At 39.7% G+C, this 25,270-nt stretch overlaps 3 protein-coding genes across 10 annotated transcripts; 2 read left to right on the plus strand and 1 right to left on the minus strand.

The window, feature by feature from the left end:
* Window positions 1-640: 640 nt before the first annotated feature.
* On the plus strand, window positions 641-5,858 carry LOC306851891 (casein kinase I-like). The gene is made up of 12 exons (XM_079388383.1): window positions 641-703; window positions 827-888; window positions 1,431-1,527; window positions 1,614-1,724; window positions 1,810-1,958; window positions 2,588-2,816; window positions 2,920-3,090; window positions 3,179-3,327; window positions 3,421-3,619; window positions 3,774-3,910; window positions 3,992-4,061; window positions 5,131-5,858. The coding sequence occupies exons 3-11, from the start codon at window positions 1,452-1,454 to the stop codon at window positions 4,022-4,024; spliced, it is 1,254 nt and encodes a 417-aa protein (XP_079244509.1). The 5' UTR covers window positions 641-703; window positions 827-888; window positions 1,431-1,451; the 3' UTR covers window positions 4,025-4,061; window positions 5,131-5,858.
* A 1,490-nt stretch (window positions 5,859-7,348) lies between these two features.
* On the plus strand, window positions 7,349-19,459 carry LOC306852588 (transmembrane protein 184B-like). 7 transcript variants are annotated; one of them, XM_079389535.1, is made up of 11 exons: window positions 7,380-8,096; window positions 8,203-8,297; window positions 8,643-8,864; window positions 8,966-9,131; window positions 11,555-11,645; window positions 12,204-12,279; window positions 12,375-12,466; window positions 12,580-12,749; window positions 13,138-13,332; window positions 18,071-18,097; window positions 18,285-19,459. In XM_079389535.1, the coding sequence occupies exons 2-11, from the start codon at window positions 8,247-8,249 to the stop codon at window positions 18,512-18,514; spliced, it is 1,320 nt and encodes a 439-aa protein (XP_079245661.1). In that variant the 5' UTR covers window positions 7,380-8,096; window positions 8,203-8,246; the 3' UTR covers window positions 18,515-19,459. The 7 variants fall into 7 exon arrangements, with proteins under 7 accessions (XP_079245665.1, XP_079245664.1, XP_079245661.1 ...); XM_079389539.1 differs by lacking the exon at window positions 18,071-18,097 and having other exon boundaries at window positions 7,349-8,096; XM_079389536.1 differs by lacking the exon at window positions 8,203-8,297 and having other exon boundaries at window positions 7,646-8,096.
* Window positions 19,460-20,178: 719 nt separating this feature from the next.
* On the minus strand, window positions 20,179-24,656 carry LOC306852589 (transcription factor MafF-like). 2 transcript variants are annotated; one of them, XM_079389542.1, is made up of 3 exons: window positions 24,428-24,656; window positions 22,702-22,763; window positions 20,179-21,987 (listed from the first exon to the last, which is right to left on the minus strand). In XM_079389542.1, exons 2-3 carry the CDS (start codon window positions 22,735-22,737, stop codon window positions 21,544-21,546), a joined length of 480 nt encoding a protein of 159 aa, XP_079245668.1. In that variant the 5' UTR covers window positions 22,738-22,763; window positions 24,428-24,656; the 3' UTR covers window positions 20,179-21,543. The 2 variants fall into 2 exon arrangements, with proteins under 2 accessions (XP_079245668.1, XP_079245669.1); XM_079389543.1 differs by lacking the exons at window positions 22,702-22,763; window positions 24,428-24,656 and adding an exon at window positions 22,087-22,244 and having other exon boundaries at window positions 20,185-21,987.
* Between the last annotated feature and the right edge of the window lie 614 nt (window positions 24,657-25,270).

Below are 25,270 nucleotides of genomic sequence, written 5' to 3' on the forward strand. Positions count from 1 at the left end.
GTCTTCCCCATGATTGTGTAGCCTACAGAACTAGACTGAGAGACCATTTAAAGGCTTTTGCAGGTGTTTTGAGTTAATTAGCTGATTAGAGTGTGTCTTCAATATTGAACATTTTCACAATATTCTAACTTTCTGAGATACTGAATTTGTGACTTGCATTAGTTGTCAGTTATAATCATCAAAATTAAAGGAAATAAACATTTGAAATATATCAGTCTGTGTGTAATGAATTAATCTAATATACAAGTTTCACTTTTTGAATGGTATTACTGAAATAAATCAACTTTTTCATGATATTCTAATTTTATGACCAGCACCTGTATGTGTATATATATATATATATATATATATATATATATATTATTTATTTATTATTATTTTTTTTTTTGTTAAATTGAAATAATTTGAAATTATTAATTTTTTACGTACAATAACATACGTAAGGTATCGGAGTAAGCTTATCAAAATCAGTTTCTTAAACAGCAATTATTGCATGTTTTTAAATAGTACATTTTTACCATATGTCAAAAAGTATTTTAATTCGTCGCGTGTGGATGGAAGAGAGGCTGCGTACGCACGTCAAGCGAGCGGCCCCTTGAAGTGATCCGGGTCCTTCTGCTAGTTTGTGAATGACATCATTTCTGTGAGAAGTGCGCTGGGATACAAACAAGGGAGGCTGCTGCTCGCTAGCCCGCTAATGCAAGTAGGTCAATCCGTGCGCTGAGATATGAAATCAAGGATTTAAAAATCGGAGGAAGAAAGCAGTGGTTGGAATTACATTTGTGATGAGACGTTTAAAATTACGCTTGCACTCTTCGCTGTCCAGGGTCCTGTTTTACGAGCGCAAGCCTAGCGACCAGACTCACTTTTCCACCAACCTCACGTTAGGTAAGAAAGATGTTCCTGCTTTAAGGTCATATCAGGACATGAGTCTTTAGGATTCGTTTAGCTGTCCTGAATAAATGTAAATGTCAGCAGTATGGACAGTTTGTGAAATCTCGGGATCAACATGGTCTTGGGTGCGGCTGCTACAAAACTGGCTGAAAATCGCTGAAGACAGATTCGTCTTGTGTGTTCAATTATGCAAACGCTCACGAAAACGGGTCATTTTCAATAGATGTCTCATTCTAACGCTTCTAGTTTGCACACTGATAATCAGCGATGGTGCCCAAGATTAAATATTAACCTGTTCGTTGCAAGTTCGTAGGAATTGGATCACATGACTCAGATGTCAGATGCATGACTGACTGCATTTGCAGCCTTTTTTTTTAGTCTGAAATGTGAATTAAATCTGAGCTGGTGAGAATCATGGAAGGAATGCTGAAGTGTTCATCCTGTTTACATCTGCTGTGTGCTGAAATGCAGATCTGTAATTGATTGAGACTAATGTATTTGATCTACATCATACTAATATTTTGTATGACTCCAAGGCTGCATTTAGGGGAGGAATCATGGAGTTGCGTGTTGGGAGTAAATACCGTCTTGGGCGAAAGATTGGAAGTGGCTCCTTTGGTGACATTTACTTGGGTAAAAAGTATATTATTTACACGAATTGGTTACTGATGTAGATTTCAAGTGTGGTGTCCTGATGTTATAAAAATCAATTCTTCCAGGTGCAAACGTCACGTCAGGAGAGGAGGTAGCCATTAAACTGGAGAGTGTGAAGACTAAACATCCACAGTTACATATTGAGAGCAAGTTCTATAAGATGATGCAAGGTGGAGGTGAGAACTGATTTTCTTCCACTTTCAGTTTTGATGCTGTGAATGGCCTTCTAGACATGGCTCTTCGATCTCCTTTCAACCTTAGTGGGTATTCCCTCGATCAAATGGTGTGGTGCCGAAGGGGACTACAATGTCATGGTGATGGAGCTCCTGGGTCCAAGCTTGGAAGATCTGTTCAACTTCTGCTCAAGGAAATTCACACTTAAAACTGTCCTGCTCCTGGCCGACCAGATGGTAATCGCATTGAAAATATATAAACAAGATCTTAAAGGAAAAAAATAATATTATCACTCATACTTGGGGATAGTCATTTGCACAAACCCTCGCCCTGCACTGTTTTTCTATAGATGTGACACTTTGAAGGAAGCATTGTGTTACTTTTGTATGTGTCAAGACTTGGTGGAGAAAAGGGCAACAATCCTATAGATTTAAAATGAAAGAGGGACCTGAGCCATATCTAGGGATCAGAATTGCATAAAGACCCAGAACACCCTAGCAACCGCATAGCAACATGCTTAAAACCACTTAGAATACCATAGCAATTGAATAGCAGTGCTATGGCAGCTACCTTTAATGCTCTAGGGTCATACATTCTTAAAATAAATTATGAAATTTATATACAAAATTTTGATCTAAAAATCTGGATTATTTGAATGCCTTGCTGCAGAATTTAGCCTTTTGCTTAATTTTTGTAATGTTAGGGAATGTTCAGAGGAAAAACTGCATAAACCTCCTAAACTGTAGTGCTAAAACATTATTTTAGCCTAGAAAAAATTGAATCATGAATTAAAATACATATAGATATTGATTTAAAATACATAGGGACAATTGTTTTCAATTAGTTTCATGTGTATTTTTTTCAGATCAGCAGAATTGAGTACATCCACTCCAAGAACTTCATTCACAGAGACATTAAACCTGATAATTTCCTGATGGGGCTTGGCAAGAAGGGAAACCTGGTCTACATCATAGACTTCGGCTTAGCTAAAAAGTATCGTGACGCCCGCACACATCAGCACATCCCATATCGTGAGAACAAGAACTTGACTGGGACTGCCCGCTATGCTTCCATTAACACTCATTTGGGCATTGGTAAGGGCACCAGAGGGCCCCTGAAATGCATTCTGTTGATAAAAATGGACTCTGGATTTAAATGGATTTTGGGTTATTCTATATTTACCTTCTGTTTCCACAGAGCAATCTCGACGGGATGATCTCGAGTCCCTTGGCTATGTTCTTATGTACTTTAACTTGGGTTCTCTGCCCTGGCAAGGCCTCAAAGCAGCTACTAAAAGACAAAAGTATGAGCGTATCAGTGAGAAAAAGATGTCAACCCCCATTGAGGTTCTTTGCAAGGGCTATCCATGTGAGTAGATGAGATTTGAACAGCCTGAAAATCATATAAAATAAAATTTCTTATTTAACTCTGTTCTCTTTTTTAAATACATCTCTAGCTGAATTTTCAACCTACATGAACTTCTGCCGCTCTCTCCGGTTTGATGACAAACCTGACTACTCGTACATGAGACAGCTGTTCAGGAATCTTTTCCACAGACAGGGATTTTCATACGACTATGTGTTTGACTGGAACATGCTGAAATTTGTATGTTCTTTAAACATGTTGCATAATTTTTTTGTGGTGCAGTTCAAATGTGCATTATATTGCTTACCTTGTGGGTTTTTCTGACTGTGTCAGGGCTCCAACAGAACAGCAGAAGATAAAGAGAAGGAGCAGAGAGGAGAGGGAGAGGAGAGGGATGAGAGGACTGGAAGCGGACCGCCAGTTTCTGCGGCTCGTGCTTTGCCCTCTGGTCCCAACCTCCCGGCCCCTAACAGGGTCCGCAACGGCCCAGACCCCGCCAGCTCAACACCTGCCTCCCGTGTGCCACAGTCTGGTGAGTCTGAGGATGACCGGAGGTGTTATTGATGTCTGTTCTATTTATGAGCTGGTTATTTTTGAAGTATGTGGTTTCTCTTCCTTATGAAACTGCATCTGCTTGACCTTCTGTGCTGTTGGTTATTGAAATTACCTGGTGTTTTGTGTCTCAGGGAACGCATCTCCAAGAGCAGGCCGAGGAGCTGAGCGGGAAAGGAGAGTGTGTTTACGGCTGCACCGCGGCGCTCCTGCCAGTGCCTCCCCTGACCTCCCTCTCCGCCATGATCAGATCCGCATCACACCCCCACAGGTTTCTGTTCACGTACTGGTTCTTTACTTAATTCCCTAATATTTGTTTTTGTTCTGACCTGTCTCTGTCTCTCTCACACAGGTCAGCGTTCCATTCGAACACATGGGGAAATGAGCTCTACAAGTTCTCTGTCATTTACTGTTTTTAGGAGGTTAGTGATTTTCTTTGTCTGGATTTTTTCATTTATCCAAAAACGGATCTTTTCATTTGTCCAAAAATCACTGAAATGCAATTCATACACATAATGACTTTTCCTAAACACAATACACCTCTTATATCATGAGCATGTTTTTAATAAAAAAAAACTGCACTTTAAAATGCATTTAAATATTTTTGGGGGTTAGGAAGTCAGAAATGTCAGGGAGATACATCTGTCCTGATTTCATGAGAAAGAAAAAAGGTTAAAAGTGTTATAGCATAATCTCTTATTATTTCTTAGGAAATAGTAAAGCAGTTATGATATAATTATAGAAATGTATTTAAAAAAATTAATTTGGTGTAAAAAAAGTAATTATTATTTTCTGCTTTTTTCAAATAGTTATATTTTTAATTATTTTAATAATTTGTTACTCATTGCCATGGATCACAGGGTGTTACAGCCCATAACAATATAATATTTTCTGTAAAAATATAATCTTATATAGCTGAAAATCATGATTTCTTGTTGTCCGAATTAGACACCAAATGCAATTACAGAATCATCCTACCAGATTAAAGTGATATGGTGCAACCAATATGCAGAAATCTGCAGGGAAAAAAAGGAAATGACATCAGAGAGAGGACACCTGCAGATCCTCATATTGTTTGTCAAGTTCAATATGTCTAATATCAATGAGTCCTTTTTAGGGATGGTTAGGGTTCAGGTTGTGAAATGGGAATGTGATATTTATGAATTAATAATTCTGTAAACATTCAGTAAGGATGCATTAAATTGATCAAAAGTGGCAGTAAAGACATTTATAATGTTAAAAAAAATTGTTTCAAATTCTGTTCTGAACTTGAGCTTGCTATTCAAAGAAAAAAAAAATCACAGTTTCCACAAAATATTAATAAGCACAACGGTCCTCAACACTGATAATAATAAGAAATGTTTCTTGAGCACCAAATCAACTGTATTTTTGATCAAATAAATAGGCCTCTTTCAAAAAACATAAAAAAATTCTAATATAATATAATTAACTTAACTGCTAAAGTGTATTTACATTTACTTCATTTTGCAGGGTTACAACAGACAACTCCCCTAAAGCATTTATATTCATCTTTCTATGTAAAACGGGAGTGCGACAGAGGCAAGAAGCAGAAAGAAAGGAACCACATTTTTGTAATGGACAAAGTGCTCCCCCGTCCTCACGCACTGCAGGTTGTTGCTGTTGGAATGAGACATTGAAGATAGACGCATGTGGACAGTGGATAGATACAGTTTAACGAGGATCACAAGACTCAAACGGTGGAAGTGGAAAAGGGAATTTTTACCTGCGACCTGATGAAGGTCGGTTGTTCTCTGTTTTGTCTGAAATGCCAGGAAAAAAAGGACTTACTTGTTGGACTGTAAAGTTAAAATTGAATATTGATAGAGTGTAACAAATGTATCCCTTGCACAAAAAATGTTGTATGTTGACACCTTACTGATGTATGAGGTTTCGTGGAACCGTCTTTTCAATGTATTAAATATGCAAAATTTAAGAAATTCACAGAATGTTGTTTCCAGTCAAACTGGTGTTTGAGCTGTAGACATCACTGTCAAGATCGTAAATTGAACAGATGATGCGTCAATTGTTGGAGATATTGATTTAAATATGGGCTGTAGTGAACTAACCTAAAGATCAATTTGAGCAGAATTAAAAGCCTGAATTCTACTCTTACAATTACACATCTTAACAATGTGGTGTAATTTGATATGCATTGACATTAGCCATGACAACCTCATTTATAAATAAACATACATATCAAAAGTATGACTGTTTCAGCTTGCTGAATCTTGTTGAACTTTTTTCACTTTTTTAAACCGTAACGAGAGCTGTTTAATTCCAGTTTACCCCTCTGAAAGGATTATTAATGGATTATTAAAATTGTGTTGGCTGTTTTATAAAACAAGACCAAAATACATGTAAAAAAAAGTAGTATGTAACACTTTATATGCATGTAAATGTGTGAAACAGACACATTTTGAATAAGTAACTGAATTGATTCACATTATAAAACTATATGTGACCCTGGAGCATAAAAAAGTAGCATGGGTTTATTTGTAGAAATAGCCAACAATACATTGTATGGGTCAAAATTTTTCTTTTATGCCAAAAATCATTAGATATTAAGTAAAAATCATGTTCCATGAAGATATTTAAGATAATTTCCTACCCTAAATATATTAAAACTTCATTTTTGATTAGTAATATGCATTACTAAGAACTTAATTTGGACAACTTTAAAGGCGATTTTGTCAGTATTTTGATTTTTTGCACCCTCAGATTACAAATTTTCAAATAGTTGTATCTCAGCCAACTATTGTTCTATCCTAACAAACCATACATCAATGGCAAGCTTATCTATTCAGATTTCAGATGATACATCTCAATTTAAAAATATGACTGGTTTTGCAGTCCAGGGTCACATTTCAAAGTGTTATTGCTCTAAATTAAAGTATGAAACGAAGTTAAAGTAAAACACATATATGCATTTTTTATTCAATGATTAATGTACATGAGCTCATTCATTTGGGAATACATTTGGATAAAATTAGTAAATACTATTTATTAAACAATGCGAAGTATTTCTTTTTATCTGTAAAATTAGCAAACGACGTTCAGAATTAAATAATTCTTAAAAACGTATTGTTTACTGCAAAAAATTGCGTCACTGAGCAATGACTTTTATTTTGAAGTTTCTAAAGCTACAGTCCATTTTAGAAAAAAGAATTGTTGTTGTAGCAGACTTCAAGCCGCTTTCCACTTTTATCTAGGGGTGTTCGGTTCCGGTTTTTTTGGAGTCGACTCCGACTCCCGACTCCTAATTTTGGAGTCGGTGGAATCGACTCCTCGACTCCATTTACTTTGAATTAAAATAGGGTCAGGATTCAGAAGGTGCGTCTCAATATGCTTCCTCGTTTCCTCACTTCTCAATCGTATGTCCTACGAGTTCTGTTCAATGAAACGCTTTCAAGTGTTTCCACATGCACGACGTTGAACTGTTGAATTTTAAACAGCGTTTACAAATATCACAACGAACTTTAGTTTTGTCTTCGGTCTGGTTGAAATATTTCCACACGGTTGAGGTCGGGGTTGCCATTATAAGTTAACGTTACTGGATTAAAAAACAGTCATCACTCAACAGTATCACTCAATCAACCACCACTTGCCAATTATGGGCATGTCCCACTCTCATCCTGAGGACTGGTACATGATTGGTTCGTAAAACCTACTGCAGTGTTTTGTGCCAATCACAACCAATTGACTGTATTGAACCACATCATGATTGATTGAGCCGCAAAACAGACCCAACAGAAAAAAAAACTATCTATACATTATTGTTCTTTGTTTTCCTCTCATTTCTTTATCTTTTTGTTTTAATTTCCATTCATTATAATCCATTCTGGCTAATTTCCATTCATTTCGTTATAATGAACTGTTGCTGTGTTGAACTTGAAAAAAACACTCGACACTGGGAGTCGATTCCTGACCTGGAGTCGATTCCGACACTAGGGCTAGTGAGAGTCGAGGAATCGACTCTTTTGGAGTCGACTCCCCATCTCTACTTTTATCCCCGTTAAACTAATCCGCGAGAGATTTGATTGAACAGCAAGGGGAGTTGGGAGGGACAGAATTGCGTTTCAACGACAATCCAACTAAGATTGTAGATAAAATTCTTTAGAACAGTCGCGGATACAATGTAAACTGTTCAAAGACGTGATGAATTACTACATGGGAACAAATATAAAAGGACTGAGCGCAGATTTTCCAGCAGAGATCAACGGCGCTGGAATATAAACATGGATGACGTGCAGCAGAATTAAGGCCGAATTTCTTCTCAGTTGTTTTCCTTTGTGTACGGCTAATGGTTTTAAATCTGCCCGTTTTCTAGTTTGTAGATACTTCTCTTTACTAATTTTAGGGCGAGCTTCAATTTACGTTATGTGACTCAACTAAATTTATTATACTCTTCCAAATAAGGTCAACGTATAACACAAAAGGTAAACCCTGAATGCATTCGACATATGTTTACCCAATAATTAAAATTGTGTAATTTACTCACTCTCATGTTGATTCAAACGTGTATGACTTTTTTCCCCTCAACAGTCATTGTGTCTTTTCTTCAATACAATGAACACGATCGACACAGAATGCCATACCATCTATTGTTGTGTTGCCATACAGGTTTGAACAACATTAGAGTGAGTAAATGTGACAAAACACTAAAGTATCAGATCAAAAAAAAAAAAATGAAGTTAGCCTTAAGTTGGCCATATTTACTAAGATGTGAGATACACACACATATATATATATGTATATATATGAGTAGACACATGGATAAACATAATTTCCTGTTCTTCATATTTTGTAAATACAAAAAAATAAACCCACTTTCTGCAAACGTAATTTGTCTTTGACCTGTTTTAAGTTACAGTAAGTGCTCATTTATTGTGCTGTAGCCATTTTTCATGTCTGAATGATGCCACACCCTTCTTCAGGATATTTGATTCCCACTGATTTTAAGATCCAATCCCTTATCACCACAGCTTTTGAGACGTGACGTGCCATTGTCTGATCATTTTGGGGAGGAAGTTGTCGGGATGGCTCCTGGTTCACTAGCCACAATGGCCCCCACTGGGTCCAACATCTCCTGGTTACCAGAAGCTCCTCTTCTCACTCCAGAGCAGCCCATTTTCCTCATGACAACCACGGCCCAGGCAGTGTCAGGCTTCTTTGTTTGGACGGCACTTCTACTCACCTGCCACCAGGTAAACAACACCTTAACCAGCTGAACCTGAGAATCAAAACTCAGTCAGTGTATTTCAATGTGTTTATATATATTTTTTATTTATTTATTTATTTTTTGCAGATCTACATGCATTTGCGTTACTACAGCTCTCCCAAGGAGCAGAGGCACATAGTGCGCATCCTTTTCATCGTACCCATCTACGCCTTTGACTCTTGGCTCAGCCTTCTCTTCTTTACCAATGACCAGTACTATGTGTACTTCGACACAGTCAGGGATTGCTATGAGGGTAGGCCTTCTTTTCAGCTGCTTTAAACACAGCACCTTTGTGGCCTGAGCGGCTCTCTGGATGTGAAGTCAGCTGGGATTTCCAGAAGCGATTGTTGCATAGTAACCGTGTTTATCGCACATCGATAAACTAATAAACCAGGTGCTCATTTGACAACAGACTAGTACAGTGCAGGGTTATTATTGTTGACTAAAACGTCAACAATAAAAATATTTTCTTTACTTAAACATTAACCGAAATAAAATAATAAAAAACCTCAAATTAAATTAACTACATTTTAAATGGAATTTTATTCTAGCTAGTTGCCGATGCAAAATTTCTCATTTTTGTAACTATTAAAATATATAAAACTAAATCAACTAACCTATATAGAAAACTAATAAAAATGTCAAACGCCCAACACAATTACTAAAAGTCTACTAAAAACTAAAATTAAAATAAGAACAGAAAAATATAAAAATAAGATCTAATTCAAAATATTAACAACATTATAATAGTGATTCAGGGATGTTTAAAATAACATTGGTACTCTCCAATATTCAAATCGGTAGGTTTTTAAATGATGATTCATTCATTTTGGTTCTTGCTTGGTTGTAAAGAGCAAGTGGTACAATGTTTCATTCACGGGTATATATTTGGATAGTTTTGATTTCTCTTAATTGGGTGTAAGGGTGTAAACTCTGATTCACACTAACTAGACCTTCAGCTGCACTGCTGTATGTCTCCCGACTCAGCAGCAGTGAAGAGCAGCTGTGGCTGCAGGGTGCACATCCTATATATAGAGCTGAGCTCCAACCTCTGCTGTCACACATACACTGCTCCACAGAGCAAGGGAAAAGGACAGATTAACACCCGCTGGGGATTCTGTGAATATTGGGAACAGTTCAGTTGCTTCATAAGCGCAGGTCTTTGGAATTATCTACTGGAGCCTCACAACCAAGTTTCAAACTGTTTTGCATGATTTAATCGAGTCCAACTATTAGGTCCTGGAAGTAAAAATCCCATTCATTTTCTACACAAAGATACAGATATTAGATTATAACCGGAATGCTTTATATCAGTACTTTTGTGAATTTGATCCACACTTGACAATGAAAACAACATAAAATAATTATTATACATTAAAAATATAGCTAACAGTAGCTGGTTAGGTTATTAATTTTGGTCCCACTTTATATTAAGTGGCCTATAGTACTATGTACTTACATTTAAATGAACCATTTGATACAATGCACTTCTTGTGTACGAACAAGTTTTTACATTGTGCTTATATATTTAAAAATACCATCTGTAATTAATTTCTGTAATTACATTATAATTACACTGTTGATCCATCCATTACATCTTAACCCACCCTTAAACCTACCCATACCACCAAACCTGTCTCAAACCTTACCCGTATACCACCTCAATAGCAGCAAAAGTTTTGCAATACAATATAAACACAGTAAGTACATAGTAGTTAAAGCCACTTAATATAAAATGTGACCTTTTTTAAAGGAAATGCATACTTTTATTCAGACAGGATGTGGTAATCGATCAAAATTGACAAAAAAGACATTTATAAATATGTAATATATTTCTATTTAAAATAAATGTACATAGTAATAAAATACATTTTAATATATTCAAATAGGAAACAGTTACTTTTAAACTGCAATGATATTTGACTGTTTTTACTGTATTTCTAATAAAATAAATTCAGCCTTGGTGACCATAAGAGACTTCTTTCAAAAGCATTTCAAAAACCTTTTGAGTGGTATTGTACTTTACATTTACATTTACATTTATTCATTTAGCTGACGCTTTTATCCAAAGCGACTTACAATTGCTATACGTCAGAGGTCGCACGCCTCTGGAGCAACTAGGGGTTAAGTGTCTTGCTCAGGGACACATTGGTGTCTCACAGTGGATTCGAACCCGGGTCTCTCACACCAAAGGCATGTGTCTTATCCACTGCGCCACCACCACCCAAAATCCTATTTTGTGATTCATCTTGCGTATGGTTGGTTTGATTCATCATAGAACTCTTAACTGAAGAAGTCTCTGAAATCCTAATGGAGAAAACAAATGGTAAAAAAAGTAACAAGACTGCTAAAAATCGATGTAATTTTATTGGGCGTCCTATAATCTCTGGTGTAGAGGATGAAGGATTCTGGTACTGTAATTCTTTTATTTGTGGCATGGCCAGACCATCACGAGGGATGTTTTGCCATGCACCACTGCATTGTTTAGCAAACGTCTTTTGTTGGTGTTTGGTGAAACACTGATGATGGGATTTAGTCAGAAAGGTCTTCTGTACTTGACCTCCAGTGTCACAGTATGAGGTTTTCTGAGAAGACACAAAAGTTATCACCAGACTTGAATCCCCCATGTAAAATAAAGATATAATTTCAGTACTACTTCAATCCATCTTTTTGCAGCATTTGTGATCTATAACTTCTTGAGCCTGTGTTATGAATACCTTGGAGGAGAGTGCGCTATCATGGCTGAGATCAGAGGAAAACCCATTGAGTGAGTGTCATATTCCACTTATTCTTTTGTGTGAGAACTTTTTAATGCATGGTTCAAATCACTGCTCATATTGATGTTTGACGAGACTGCAGGTGTGTTTGTTAAGGGTGCGTTTACACTTGGCAGGTTCGTTTGCTCTGTTAGTGTGGCTCATTTGAATAAGTGTGAACGCTGCCATTCAAACTCCTGTGGCTGTTTTGACTCCTTTACATATTTTATAAACTCTCTGTGAGTTATCAGCTAATAAAACATACCGCATGCACACACATAAAATGAGCGCATTTAGCCCAGAACACAGCAGGTTTGGATGGTTGGTAATAAAAGTCATGAAAGTTGACCAATCAGGTTGCGACCGCATCGTATGTTTATGCGTTTTGTCTTGTGTCTTTAGGTTAGTTGTTAAAAATGACAGTGTGAACGCTAAGTGAACCGGGATTAAATATTTAAGTTTCTTTTTTGGTTCGGACCAAAAGGACCAAGATAGTGTAAACGCCCCCTAAGTTAAGTAATAGCTTAACATGTTTATGTGAAACCAATCTTGTTCTTGTTTTGCTGCAGGTCCAGCTGTATATATGGAACATGTTGTCTTTGGGGCAAGACCTACTCCATTGGCTTCCTTCGATTTTGCAAACAGGTTTGCTTATTGAACACTTTCCGAAATCCTTGCTTCTATTTATCTTTTTGTTTTGAGATTTTTTTGAGTAACTTGTTCATTAATTCATTTCACAGGCCACTTTACAGTTCTGTGTGGTAAAACCCCTAATGGCCATGATTACAGTCATCCTGCAGGCTTTTGGGAAGTACCGTGATGGGGACTTCAGGTTTGTGCTTCTCATATGATGTCTGATCTGTGACTGTTTTTTCCCCTAATGCTCAAGATTCAAAGTTTCAAAACTGAATTTTTGATTTTAGAATTTTGTTTCTGATCCCACAGTGTTGCTGGTGGTTACCTGTACGTGACCATCGTCTACAATATCTCCGTCAGCCTGTCTCTCTACGCCCTTTTTCTGTTCTACTTCTCCACCCGAGACCTCCTCAGCCCCTACAGGCCCATGCTCAAGTTCTTCATGGTCAAATCAGTCATCTTCCTCTCCTTCTGGCAAGGTAAAATCTACTGCTAAAGAAATATTAAAGTCAACATGAAATCAAAATTTACCCACTTTACTTTAAATGGTGATCTGAATCTTGTAGTGGATATTTTATCAGTCTACGTTATTCTAAAACAAAAAATGTCTTCATATTATTTTCATCAAAATTTCCACCACCCCTCAAATACCTGTTGTGTTTTTCCCAGTTGACGTCAATAGGCATTTATGTTGCCCAATTATTGTTTATGGCTTCTGTACGTGATGTCAGTTCTTTATGGATAAAACCAAGTCCTAATTTTCTTCTTGTTGAATATTCTGTGAAATGCATTGTGAATTGTGAATGCAGATTCATATTGACTTTTTAACTGTTTAAAGCTATTGGTAAACTGTGATCTCGCTTTCAGGCATGCTGCTGGCCATCTTGGAGAAATGTGGTGCGATTCCTAAGATCAGCTCTCCTGAGGTTTCTGTTGGCGAGGGAACCGTTGCAGCTGGATACCAGAACTTCATCATTTGCATCGAGATGTTCTTTGCTGCCTTGGCTCTGCGACATGCGTTTACCTACAAGGTCTATATGGACAAAAGACTGGATTCCCTTGGTGGGCTTTACACCTTTGTTTCTTTGTTCGTCAACAAATGGCATATGTTTTTTTTCCTCCAATATATGTAAAACGGTGTTAAAAAGTAATTTACACTACAGTTATAAAGTTTGGGGTTGGTAAGATTTTTTTTTTTTTTTTTATATTTTTGAAAGAATACTGCATTTATTTGATAAAAAAATACAATAAAAACAGTAATATTATGAAATATTTTTACAATTAAAAATAACTCTTTTGTAACGGAGAGTCAGGCTGGGTTAGATCCAAATGCAGCTTTATTGGAGAAGTCAGACGGGAGAGGTCAGATACCAGCAAACAGAACAATGGAGGTAATGCAGAGACATAGGTCAAACAGGCAATAGGTCGGGGCAGGTGGCGAGATGCTGAGTCCAATAAACAATCCAAGTCGGGGCAGGCAGAAAACGATCAATAACAATAAGCAGTCCAAGGTCAGCAGGAGAAAAGTAAACACGGGTAAATAAAGACGCTCAGAAATGATGGCCGGGGCAAATCAAGACTTCGCAACGTGCTGTAGAGTGTGAGTGGTTTATATGCATGTGTGCTAATGAGGTGCAGGTGTGAGTGCAATCAGTCCCAGGAATGAGGCATGATGGGAATTGGAGTTTGAGGTGGTGTGTAACAGTTAGTGTGGTGCAAGAGTTCATGTGGTGAGTGAGTGACCTCTGGTGGTGAGTAAATGCGAGTTCATGGCCAGGATTTGTGACATAGCCCCCCCCCAAGGAGTGGCTTCCAGACGCTCCTATACAATCAAGGAGGGCGGTGGAGCGGAGGCGGAACAGGGGGAGGGAACGGAGGGCCAGGTCTTTGAGGAAGTGGGAAGACCGGGAACAGAGGCAGAACCGGCAGAGCAGGAAACCAAGGCGGAGCCAGAGGCCAGGTCAGGACCGACAGAGCAGAGGCCCACCAGGGCGGAGCAGGCGAGACCAGAGCCCACCAGGGCAGAGCAGGCGAGACCAGAGCCCACCAGGGCAGAGCAGGCGAGACCAGAGCCCACCAGGGCAGAGCAGGCGAGACCAGAGCCCACCAGGGCAGAGCAGGCGAGACCAGAGCCCACCAGGGCAGAGCAGGCGAGACCAGAGCCCACCAGGGCAGAGCAGTGGACCACCATGGCGGAGCAGATGACCACCAGACCCGAGCAGAGGACCACCAGAGGGAGGCAGACAGGGCAGGAACCCATGACAGAGACTGGGATCTGGGGAGGACAAGGACAGAAAACACAGAGAGAGCAGAGACAGACAACACAGAGAGAGCCTTCATGGTTTCAGGAGACGTGGCAGGGCAGGACGGGACCAGAGCGCACCTGGGTGGAGCAGGAGACCCCCAGAGCCAGACAGCTGACCACCACCGCGGAGCAGACAGAGCCAGAGCCCACCAGTGTGGAGTAGACAGGGCAGAGGATCTCCATGGTAGAGCGGACTGGTCAGGAAGCCATGGCAGGATCAGGGATCTGGGGAGAACAGAGACAGACACCACAGGGAGAACAGAGATAGACAACACAGAGAGAGTCCCCATGGTCACAGGAGCCGTGACCGGGCAGGTCGAAGGTTCACGGACAGTCTCTATGGCTGTGGCAGGCCAGGACGAAGCTTCACAGACGGCCTCCATGGCCGTGATTGGCCAGGACGAGGGTTCACAGACGGCCTCCTTGGCCGTGACAGGACAGGGCGTGAGTTCACAGACGGCCTCCTTGGCCGTGACAGGGCAGGGCGTGAGTTCACAGGCGGCCTCCTTGGCCGTGACAGGACAGGGCGTGAGTTCACAGACGGCCTCCTTGGCCGTGACAGGACAGGGCGTGAGTTCACAGGCGGCCTCTTTGGGGCGCTCCGGAGGAGCGGACACTTGAGGGCGCTCTTGCAGCGCAGACACTTGAGGGCGCTCTTGCAGCGCGGACACTTGAGGGCGCTCTTGCAGCGCGGACACTTGAGGGCGCTCTTGCAGCGCGGACACTTGAGGCTCGGGAACGGCACTCCTGGCTGTGACTTGAGAACTGGATTCTCGGGACTCGGGATCGGCACTCCTGGCCGTGACATGAGAACTGGATTCTCGGGATTCGGGAGTAGGTGCCACCACTTCGGGAGGTTCTGCAGCAGAAGCCGCCACCTCTGGAAGCACTGGAGCAGACTCGTGAACAGGAGAGGCCTCAGGAGCACAGTGTGCAGCCCACACACTCAAAATGGTGACCGCCTTAACGGGAAGCACTGAGGTCAGGGGAGCGGTCTCTGTAACAGCCAGGGTTGAGGCCCTGGGAATGCCAGCTACTCGCACCGACATCAGTGGTGGGTCCATCATACTGGATATCAGAACTCGAAGGACTGACCTTGAATCTGTGGGAACAGCCTCTGGCAGTTCAGTGGAGGCGTGCTGTGACTCTGGCGGGGGCACTGAGACGTGCTGTGACTCTGGCGGGGGCACTGAGACGTGCTGTGACTCTGGCGGGGGCACTGAGACGTGCTGTGACTCTGGCGGGGGCACTGAGACGTGCTGTGACTCTGGCGGGGGCACTGAGACGTGCTGTGACTCTGGCGGGGGCACTGAGACGTGCTGTGACTCTGGCGGGGGCACTGAGACGTGCTGTGACTCTGGCGGGGGCACTGAGACGTGCTGTGACTCTGGCTGGGCAGGCATGACGGGAGCAGACTCTGGCTTGGCAGGCATGACGGGAGCAGACTCTGGCTTGGCAGGCATGACGGGAGCAGACTCTGGCTTGGCAGGCATGACGGGAGCAGACTCTGGCTTGGCAGGCATGACGGGAGCAGACTCTGGCTTGGCAGGCATGACGGGAGCAGACTCTGGCTTGGCAGGCATGACGGGAGCAGACTCTGGCTTGTCAGCTGAGACGAGAAGAGATACTGGAAGATCAGCGAAGATGTGACTTGACTTGTGATCAAAGGTGACTTGGCTTGACTCATGAAGATTAGCTGTGACTTGGTTTGGCTCGTGATGATCGACTGTAGCTTGGCTTGACTCGTGATGGACTATGGCTTGGCTTGATTTGTGACAATTAACTTTGACTTGACCTGGCTTTTTAACGTAGGCTGTGGCTCCACTTGGCTCTTGGACATAGGCTGGGACTCGACTTGGCTCTTGGACATAGGCTGGGACTCGACTAGGCTCTTGGACATAGGCTGGGACTCGACTAGGCTCTTGGACATAGGCTGGGACTCGACTAGGCTCTTGGACATAGGCTGGGACTCGACTTGGCTCTTGGACATAGGCTGGGACTCGACTTGGCTCTTGGACATAGGCTGGGACTCGACTTGGCTCTCTACCAGCAGCAATGACGCTATGAGGTGGTGTTATGGTTGCCATTTTGTGAGCGTGCTCTAGCGCAGCTGTAATCAAACAATTGGGTGCAATGTCTCTTTCCTCCGCGACCCCCACAGTGAACGTTGAACCAACAGTACACAGAACATACTCCAGAAAATGACTCAGCGAAGAACGAGGGCCCTTTCGAATCACTTTAGATTTCAGCGGCTGGTTAAGACCATCACAAAAAAAATCTATTAACACACAGTCCGGTAAGTCTGAGCCATTAGCTAGAGCCAAATATTCTGCCATGTAACGCTCGATTGATCTTTCACCCTGCTTGAGGGCTAGTAACAGGATAGCTGTATCCATACCTGACCTGTGTCCGTTGGAAAGAGCCGCTGGATCCTTGTTTGGCGAAGTCTTCTGTAACGGAGAGTCAGGCTGGGTTAGATCCAAATGCAGCTTTATTGGAGAAGTCAGACGGGAGAGGTCAGATACCAGCAAACAGAACAATGGAGGTAATGCAGAGACATAGGTCAAACAGGCAATAGGTCGGGGCAGGTGGCGAGATGCAGAGTCCAATAAACAATCCAAGTCGGGGCAGGCAGAAAACGATCAATAACAATAAGCAGTCCAAGGTCAGCAGGAGAAAAGTAAACACGGGTAAATAAAGACGCTCAGAAATGATGGCCGGGGCAAATCAAGACTTCGCAACGTGCTGTAGAGTGTGAGTGGTTTATATGCATGTGTGCTAATGAGGTGCAGGTGTGAGTGCAAACAGTCCCAGGAATGAGGCATGATGGGAATTGGAGTTTGAGGTGGTGTGTAACAGTTAGTGTGGTGCAAGAGTTCATGTGGTGAGTGAGTGACCTCTGGTGGTGAGTAAATGCGAGTTCATGGCCAGGATTTGTGACACCTTTTCTGTTTCAATATATTTTAAAATGCTATTTATTTCTGTGATGGCAAAACTGATTTTTCAGCAGGCATTATTGTAGTCTTCAGTGTCACATGATCATTTGTTAAAAACAGATTTGCTGCTTAATATTTTGTGGATTTTTTTATTTTTTTGATGAGTAGAATTTTTTTTTAAATGTATGTATTTAAACATTATAAATGCTTTAATATAATTTGATTAATTGAATCCATCCTTGCTGAATAAGTGTTTATTTCAAAAGTAAAAAAAACTTACTGACCCCTTACTTATTTTTTCCCTAATTGAGGCATGTTTTATTGAAATTTTAAGAACAGTCACGCTCTCTTAAGGCTGACTTTCTCTTTTCTTCTGCTTTTATTCTGTAAATCATTCATTGCACAATCCATTCATTCTGCTCTATTCTTTCTATGCTTATTATTGTTTATCTTTGCGCATCTTGCTTTCAAATTCTCTTGGTCATCCCATGCAACACATCCACCCTTCCACCACTTTCCATCTTTTCTTTCTTTCTCCTTTTCATGCTGCACTCTAAAGGCCCTGTTCCTACATATGGACAGTACGGTAGGCTACAGTTCCTGATCTTAAACCACATCTCCTCTCTAAATTAAACTTTAGGGACAGTGGACTCTTAAAGGGATAGTTCACTCAAAAATGACAAGTCAATCTAGTGTTTTTCCTCTCTTTTTCTAAAACGTCTCTTCTCTCATGCCATCATCCATCTCTAATTAAGTTCTCCATTCTTCTCAAGGTCGCTGTGCCCCCATGAAGAGCATCTCCAGCAGCTTAAAGGAGACCATGAACCCTGGAGACATGGTTCAGGATGCCATCCACAATTTCTCCCCCGCCTACCAACAGTACACCCAGCAGTCCACCCTGGAGCAGGGGGTCACCGCACCGCCCATATCCCGCAATCACAGCTGCGTGAGCGCCCGGGACAATGAGAAAACCCTTCTGCTTAGTTCCGATGATGAGTTTTAACTCGCTCTCATGTCGTGCTGAGCAAAGGTACTCCGTAAGGGACCGTTTACTGCTGCGGTAATGTAATGATGAGGTTAACATAGGAATAGGTTATTAAAGGGCCATCGTAAGCAAGTAGTTACATTCTAGTGCAGTAGAATCTAAAATTAAGCTGCTTATACTTGCTTAGTTGTCTTAAAAAAAAAAAACAAAAAAAAAAAAAAAAAAACTTGAATGCGTTTTTGTCTGATGTTGATGTTTATACAGAGAATTAAATAATACTGTCATTTATACTTTTAGCCAAATTTTGAAAACCCACATGGTCTGACACTTTGAATTTGACTGAAAATGTTTGAATTTATGTATTTTTTTATGCTTGTAGTTTCACATAGAGGGTGTTTGGACATCCCAGCATATTTATAAAGAGCAGTGTATTGGAGGGCCCGTGTTCGGTGGGAATGTTCCGTTTTCGATTTACACGTTTAAGTGCACCTTTGCTTCTGTTTCAACAGTGTTTATAGCTTCCCCGGTGATTTAAAGTGCGGGTACGGCAGTGGAGAGAGCACTATGATGGTAGAGAGAGTACCAGCTGTTTAAACACACCGTTGTTGTTTTGACGGATGAATCAAGGGACAGGGAGAGGTTGATGGTCCACGATAAGATTACAGATTAAGATGGTCTGGATTATAAGGCTGTAATTGGAACATTACTGGCCTGGTGCAGATTTGCACAAGCTTTCATAAAAGTGTGACCGTCCTGGTGCACTGCAGGAAAAAACATCTATCTAGGTTAGCCGAGCGTTTTTGTTTAAAAAATAGATTTAGGTTAACGCTTCTTAGTGTATGCTAGACTTTCACTGAGAAAGAACACTCAAGTACCATCCGTTTATCTGTATTCTGTTGTCTGTCTGATGGAAATGCAACATTTATATAATTTGAAAATTTAAAGGGACAGTTCACCCAAAAATCATTCATTCACCTTGATGGCATTCCAAAACTTTGTTTCTTCTGCTAAACACAGACACACAAATGAAGGTCATGACACATCAACATTGAAGTTTTCATTTTATGGCAAAAGAAGCATACTTCAAAATACCTTCTTTAGTTTCTACTGAAAGTAAATCATACAGGTTTGAGCTTTAAATTTTAAATTTGCGCTTTACCTCTTTAGATATAGCACTAGGCCCTCGATGACCAAGCTTGAAGCTTGCGGTTGGTTAGATGGCATCTTTGGAGTTACTTATTAACTGTCCTACGCTTTTATTGGTTCAATAAAGGCAAGTATAAACACAAAGCAGCTGGAACCAAGTACGAGTATGTATGGTACCTGCTTATAGTTCTTTATAAGGGGAGGATTTATTTTAATAATATAGACGTTGTAACATGCACTAAGCAGTTTTGCATATTTAGGAGAAATCCGAATATCCTAGAACATTTTGGTAAGCTATTTCTGTACGTTATTATTCGGAGAGTGGTTTAAAGTAACATATGAAGCGCTGTTACGTTTAAAAAAAAAATATATATATATATATATTTTGTGGAAACATATTTTGAAGTTACACTAAGATGTACTTTGTACTGTCATGTTATTTTAAACAGAGCATTATGTATTACTATGTCAAAGATTTTGCTTCTATTTTTTTCCCTTGATGCTCTGGCCTAGGAAACAAAGAATTTTGTCTGTATACGTTTGTGCAATATGTTTTACTCAGTGAATACACATATTTCTATATACAATATATACAACATTTATTTCAATTAAATGATATAAAATAGACAATGAATTTACCATAGAAAAATACAGATAATAAATACAAACATCAGTTGTTTTGTGCTCTCCCCTCTTACAAAACCTTCGGCACATTGTTCTGAAGCACAGGTATCATGGGCATGATATTACAAGGTTAGATTCTCAGTACTGATGACGACATTGCTAACTACACAATTAAAAAAATCACCAGAGATATCCACATTTAACATGGCCGATCGTTACTTGATCATACAGTATCACCTTGTTTACTGGAGTAAACCCGGCTTGTCGTCAGAAGTTATCCAGACGACCACGGGTTGATGTGATGTGCATGTGATATAATTTTTGTCTTTCGGTTTCCTTCTGTCACTTTCTTATCCTCCTTTTTTCCCTCCCGTGTGAGCCACAAGTGCTCACTTCTCCTTCTGGCTGCTCTCTTCCCCATTTTCACATCTTCCTCAGATTCCCCTTTCCTATCGTTTTTCCCTCAAATGGTATTTTTTTAATATTCCAGCTGTCCAAAATATTCAGATACGTTCTTAATCATAAATAGCAAATAATATATATATGGTCTTGGTTTTAAATACAAAAATACCACTACAAACAAGTCGCTCTAATATTAGTACAAATATGAGCCTCACATACTGAATCATATTACAAGTAATAAGGCTGTATACCTTACCATTACTAAACTACTAACTCATTACAACAAGTAAACATTACAAAAAACACAATTCAAACAATGACCCCAAACTAGTCAATTAAAAGTAGTATTTAGACCAATCACAGCACAAATTACCTTCAAACATCTTGTTTCAAACACAAATAAAATAGCTTTCATGTCTGTTGAACATTTGTCTTTTATACAAACATTAAAATATATAAATGGCACGTATCAATAGATCTGCACGTTCTCTAGTCCAATGACTCGGTAATACCATGGAGATAATCCAGCAAAACTAACCAGCTTCTGAAATGTTGGTGGTCCCACATGAAGACAAGTTGTTAGGACTTTTTTTTTAAAAAACGTGTATCACCATCCAGAAAGCACAGTAATGGGCATAAATAGCATTAACGCTATCATTACCAATAGCTTTATATGTGCAGACTTATACACTTGTCATGATATTCGAGGCCACAACAACGGTACTGAGATTATTCTTGGACATTTATATACGTAAGTGAATCTGTAATTCCCAACTGGTACTTGTTTTTCTTCCTGTATATGTGAGTATACATGGTCTGTCTGTCTGTGCGATCATACTGTGTACCTATGTGTGTCTGCGTATCCATGTGGAGCCCTAGGATGCTCCTTGCTCTCTAGGGTTGTGCACCTGCTGCGGTGTCTTCACTATGGTAATGACGGAGGCTGTGTTCAGACGGGGTGTGGTGGCCAGCAGACTGCCTCCTCCGGATTCCAGACCTCTAGCGAAGCGCTGCAGGGCAGCGAGACGGGCACCCAGCCCTTCCAGCTCCCGCCGCATGCCTGCGTTCTCGGACCCCAGCCGCTCCACCTCCCGCTGCAGCTCCTTCTTCTGCTGCTCCAGGGCCTCGCGCTGGGACACGCGCTTCACCCGGCAGCTCGCCGCATAGCCACGGTTTTTCAACGTGCGTCGCCTCTGCTTCAGCTTCTGCACTTCCTCGCGTGACAAACCGCGCAAGTGCATGTTGAGCTCGCGCACCGACAGCGACATGAGCTCACTGTCACTCAGCACTGGGACGTTCTCCCCGCATTCCCTCTTCACCTGAAATAATGGGACATTATTTGTATTGTAAAATATATGCTTTTACTGTAAAAAAAAAAATTCACCTTAAAAATATGGTAGAAATGTTTCAGGTATTACCGGATGGAATATTGGTGCCTGCGTAGTTTTCAGCATACAACCGCATATTTAATTAAATGCTATAATGTTAATATACAAAAATATGCTTTTTACCTAAATGTGCTGACACAGCCAACATAATAGAGATGGTAAAAAACAAAGCCACATGATGAATCAGAGTTCATCATAAGTGGCCTGTCCATAAAATCTGACCAATACTCCTTGTATAAACAGTGGGCTATACACAAAGACAGAATTCCATCAGAGTAGCAAGACTAAAAAAATACAATAAACACTTAACTAAATAACACAAATGAGAAGAAAGGAATAATAAAATAAAACTGTGTTGATGTCACAGTGTGATTTCTGGGAATGTCTTTTTTTCCCCATAAATTGTGGCAATTCATAGTTTTTACCAGTGAATATAGCATGAATTTGGCAGTATTTTACAGCAAAATTAAATAAAGCGATGTTAAACCATTTACAGTTTCTCATTTAGTGTATATAGTAAGTTAACTTGCAGTTAAGCAAATAATAGGTTTTACTCTAGCATTTTTTTACAGTATACTTTTGTAAAAATTACAATTTGCAGAATGTGACAAAATTCACAAGGGTTTTCATTAAAATGATCTTTACCTTCAGGGCTTTACTTGCTCTGCCGTCTGAAGTCATTGTCTGGATTTATGTATCCCTGAAACCTGTAAATGTCATATAAACCGATTAAGTGAATATGTACATGGAATAAAGTCACACTATATTGTGAATATAGTCAAAGCTGCTAAAGGCCGTTGTTAGGCCGCTTGACTCAGCAAAACAACTATATTCACAATACTGCAAATTCTTTGAGTGCCTTGATTTAATTAAATAGTCAAAGCATAATAAAAATATTACGGACTCAACATTTTAATTAAAATAGAACCCTGACATAATAACAGAAATAACGACATGCTATGCGAGATGCGCCGTGTTGATGATTTGATATCAGCCGATATATCTGCCATAGTTGCCATTTTTAATCATCGGCATAGATTTTTAGCAGTTTCTTTATTCCTGAAAAATTCTATAGGATTACAGAATCAATTGCCATCTGAAGTATATATGTTTATTTTACGGATTTGATCATTTAAAATTAATCATTTCTAACTTAAATAGTTAAAATATAAATTTTATATCGGCCACCAGGGGATCAACCATTAAAAGGCATCTGTTGACTACTATGAACAGGTGTATGGCATCATGGCTGGGTAGTAGATTTTAGCACATAATAGGGAAGACAGAAGACAGGAACTGTGCATATATAAATATATAATGTAGTTTGTGAGGTCAGCTCGTGAACACTCAATCTTTAAGACTATTTAAAGACAATAAACCTCCAGTTCTTATTTTCATTTTTCTAAATCTAGGCTTCCTGTATCCAAAGACTAGCACTTTTTCCATGACTAATGAATATTGACTGGTCAAAGTCCAGATGAAGAAGTGAACGCTGCTGACCATGAGTTTCCCGTCATGCGTGGGAAGTGCGCCTATCATCCGCGAGCTGCTGCCTCAAATAACCGACTGAGCTTTTCCACAGAGTCACAGTGATTCAGCACAAGTCCTCCATTCCTGACTAAACAGCAGCTCCTTACTTTCCTTTCACATTTCGCGTTTTACATCATTTATAAAATTCCCAGTAACTTAGTCACAACAAATATTACCACTCACTTATAAAAAGTTTATAAAACTCCTATTTAGTAAACAACAACAACAACACAAGTCTTGGGCTGTCATTTTACCCAAAACGTCTTGAGGTTAACATGCTCTTTAAGTATTGCGTTACTTACAAAGCGACAATGTAATAATAAAAAAAATCTAATATAACTTATAATTATGAATAAAACAATAAAGGATTATAACAACGTAACAACCCGTTTATTGCGTAAGATACTAACGTTACTAACGTTAGTTCAAAACAAACCAAGATTTTGCTGACTAGTCGTTTCTCGTCGAAAACAACATACATTTTTACACGTTTTGAGTATTTATAAACATTATACATACAGTTATGCTGAATACAAATAGATATTTTAACTGTCTGAACCGACAGCACCTAAGCAGCGATTTCCTTATTACGCGTTAGCTTGTTGCTACACCTAACATCGTGATAAAAATCGCGCTCACGAAGACTAATACTATTAAAAATGTATAAAATAAGACTCTAAATGATAGGTTGATATAAAATCTAAATCATAGTAATATCAGTAGTGGGTATTACGTTCAAACAAACACTGAGCGCATGTTAACGTTACAGCGGGTTTGCTAACACCGCTCCGTCTCCTTAGTGTAAACAAATGTCGAAAGGACAAAAAATAGAAATTCTTGCCTGGTGTTGATTTCTCCTCTTTGCTGATTTCACACGAAGCTGGATATACGGATCAGTCCACGAATCTCACCGCTGGTTCGGTATTTCGACTGACGTTATACGTTATCGCAGCACGGCCCGTGTTTAGACCAGAAAGCTATACGCCTTTTTCCCGGAATCAGTCCACCAAGGTTGGATCCTTTCATTCATAAAAAACACACCACACACGATGACTCAAGGCTTTAAGAATGAGGGCGGGACCTCAGCACACACAAAAATATCAGTCAACAACCTTGAGAAAAGTATTTTTATTAACCCATTTCATCCCCATTTATACCTTATTGAGTTTATAAGGTCTTAAAAAGAGTTTATGTATTATAAAATAGTTGTATGTGAATATTTTTTACATGGCTGGTGTACTGTGCACAGCCTTTTATTTTCAATGAATACAAATAATCATCCATAACCAGTATGTATCCAATGACAATCAGTGTTCTGATAGATGTCTATTGTTTAAGAATTTGTGGATTTTCTAATGTGGGACAGCTTGGGCACAAATGCTTTGGGTTAGAAATAGTTGAATAGTTTTAGTTAAACAATCCTGGTTAAATGTGCATACCCATGTTTGGTTAATTAATTTAGCTAGGCCTCGCTGTCTTCATCAGTTTGTCTAAAAACTAGTAGCCTATATGTTCACATATAACAGAAATCATATACTATTTAAAATAATTAATTACAAAAACATCAGATTTCTGAGAGCGATAATAATTAAGTCAAAAATGAATAACTTAATAAAGATAGCAAAATAATTTCATAAACTATTTAAAAACTGGAACATGGGATGTCTTAAAAATTATATTAAAC

Source organism: Barbus barbus, assembly GCF_936440315.1.
Source record: "Barbus barbus genome assembly, chromosome: 32".
Lineage (NCBI taxonomy): Eukaryota > Metazoa > Chordata > Actinopteri > Cypriniformes > Cyprinidae > Barbus > Barbus barbus.

Coding starts and splice junctions, on each gene's coding strand:
- LOC306852589 (XM_079389542.1), bottom strand. CDS start 22,737: ATGACTTCAGACGGCAGAGCAAGTAAAGCCCTGAAG. Junction 21,988..22,701: donor GAGCAAGTAAAGCCCTGAAG/GTAAAGATCATT, acceptor CCATTATTTCAG/GTGAAGAGGGAATGCGGGGA.
- LOC306851891 (XM_079388383.1), top strand. CDS start 1,452: ATGGAGTTGCGTGTTGGGAGTAAATACCGTCTTGGGCGAAAGATTGGA. Junction 1,959..2,587: donor TGCTCCTGGCCGACCAGATG/GTAATCGCATTG, acceptor TATTTTTTTCAG/ATCAGCAGAATTGAGTACAT. Junction 3,328..3,420: donor ACTGGAACATGCTGAAATTT/GTATGTTCTTTA, acceptor TGACTGTGTCAG/GGCTCCAACAGAACAGCAGA.
- LOC306852588 (XM_079389535.1), top strand. CDS start 8,247: ATGCCATACCATCTATTGTTGTGTTGCCATACAGGTTTGAACAACATT. Junction 9,132..11,554: donor AGTCAGGGATTGCTATGAGG/GTAGGCCTTCTT, acceptor ATCTTTTTGCAG/CATTTGTGATCTATAACTTC. Junction 12,280..12,374: donor TCCTTCGATTTTGCAAACAG/GTTTGCTTATTG, acceptor TTCATTTCACAG/GCCACTTTACAGTTCTGTGT.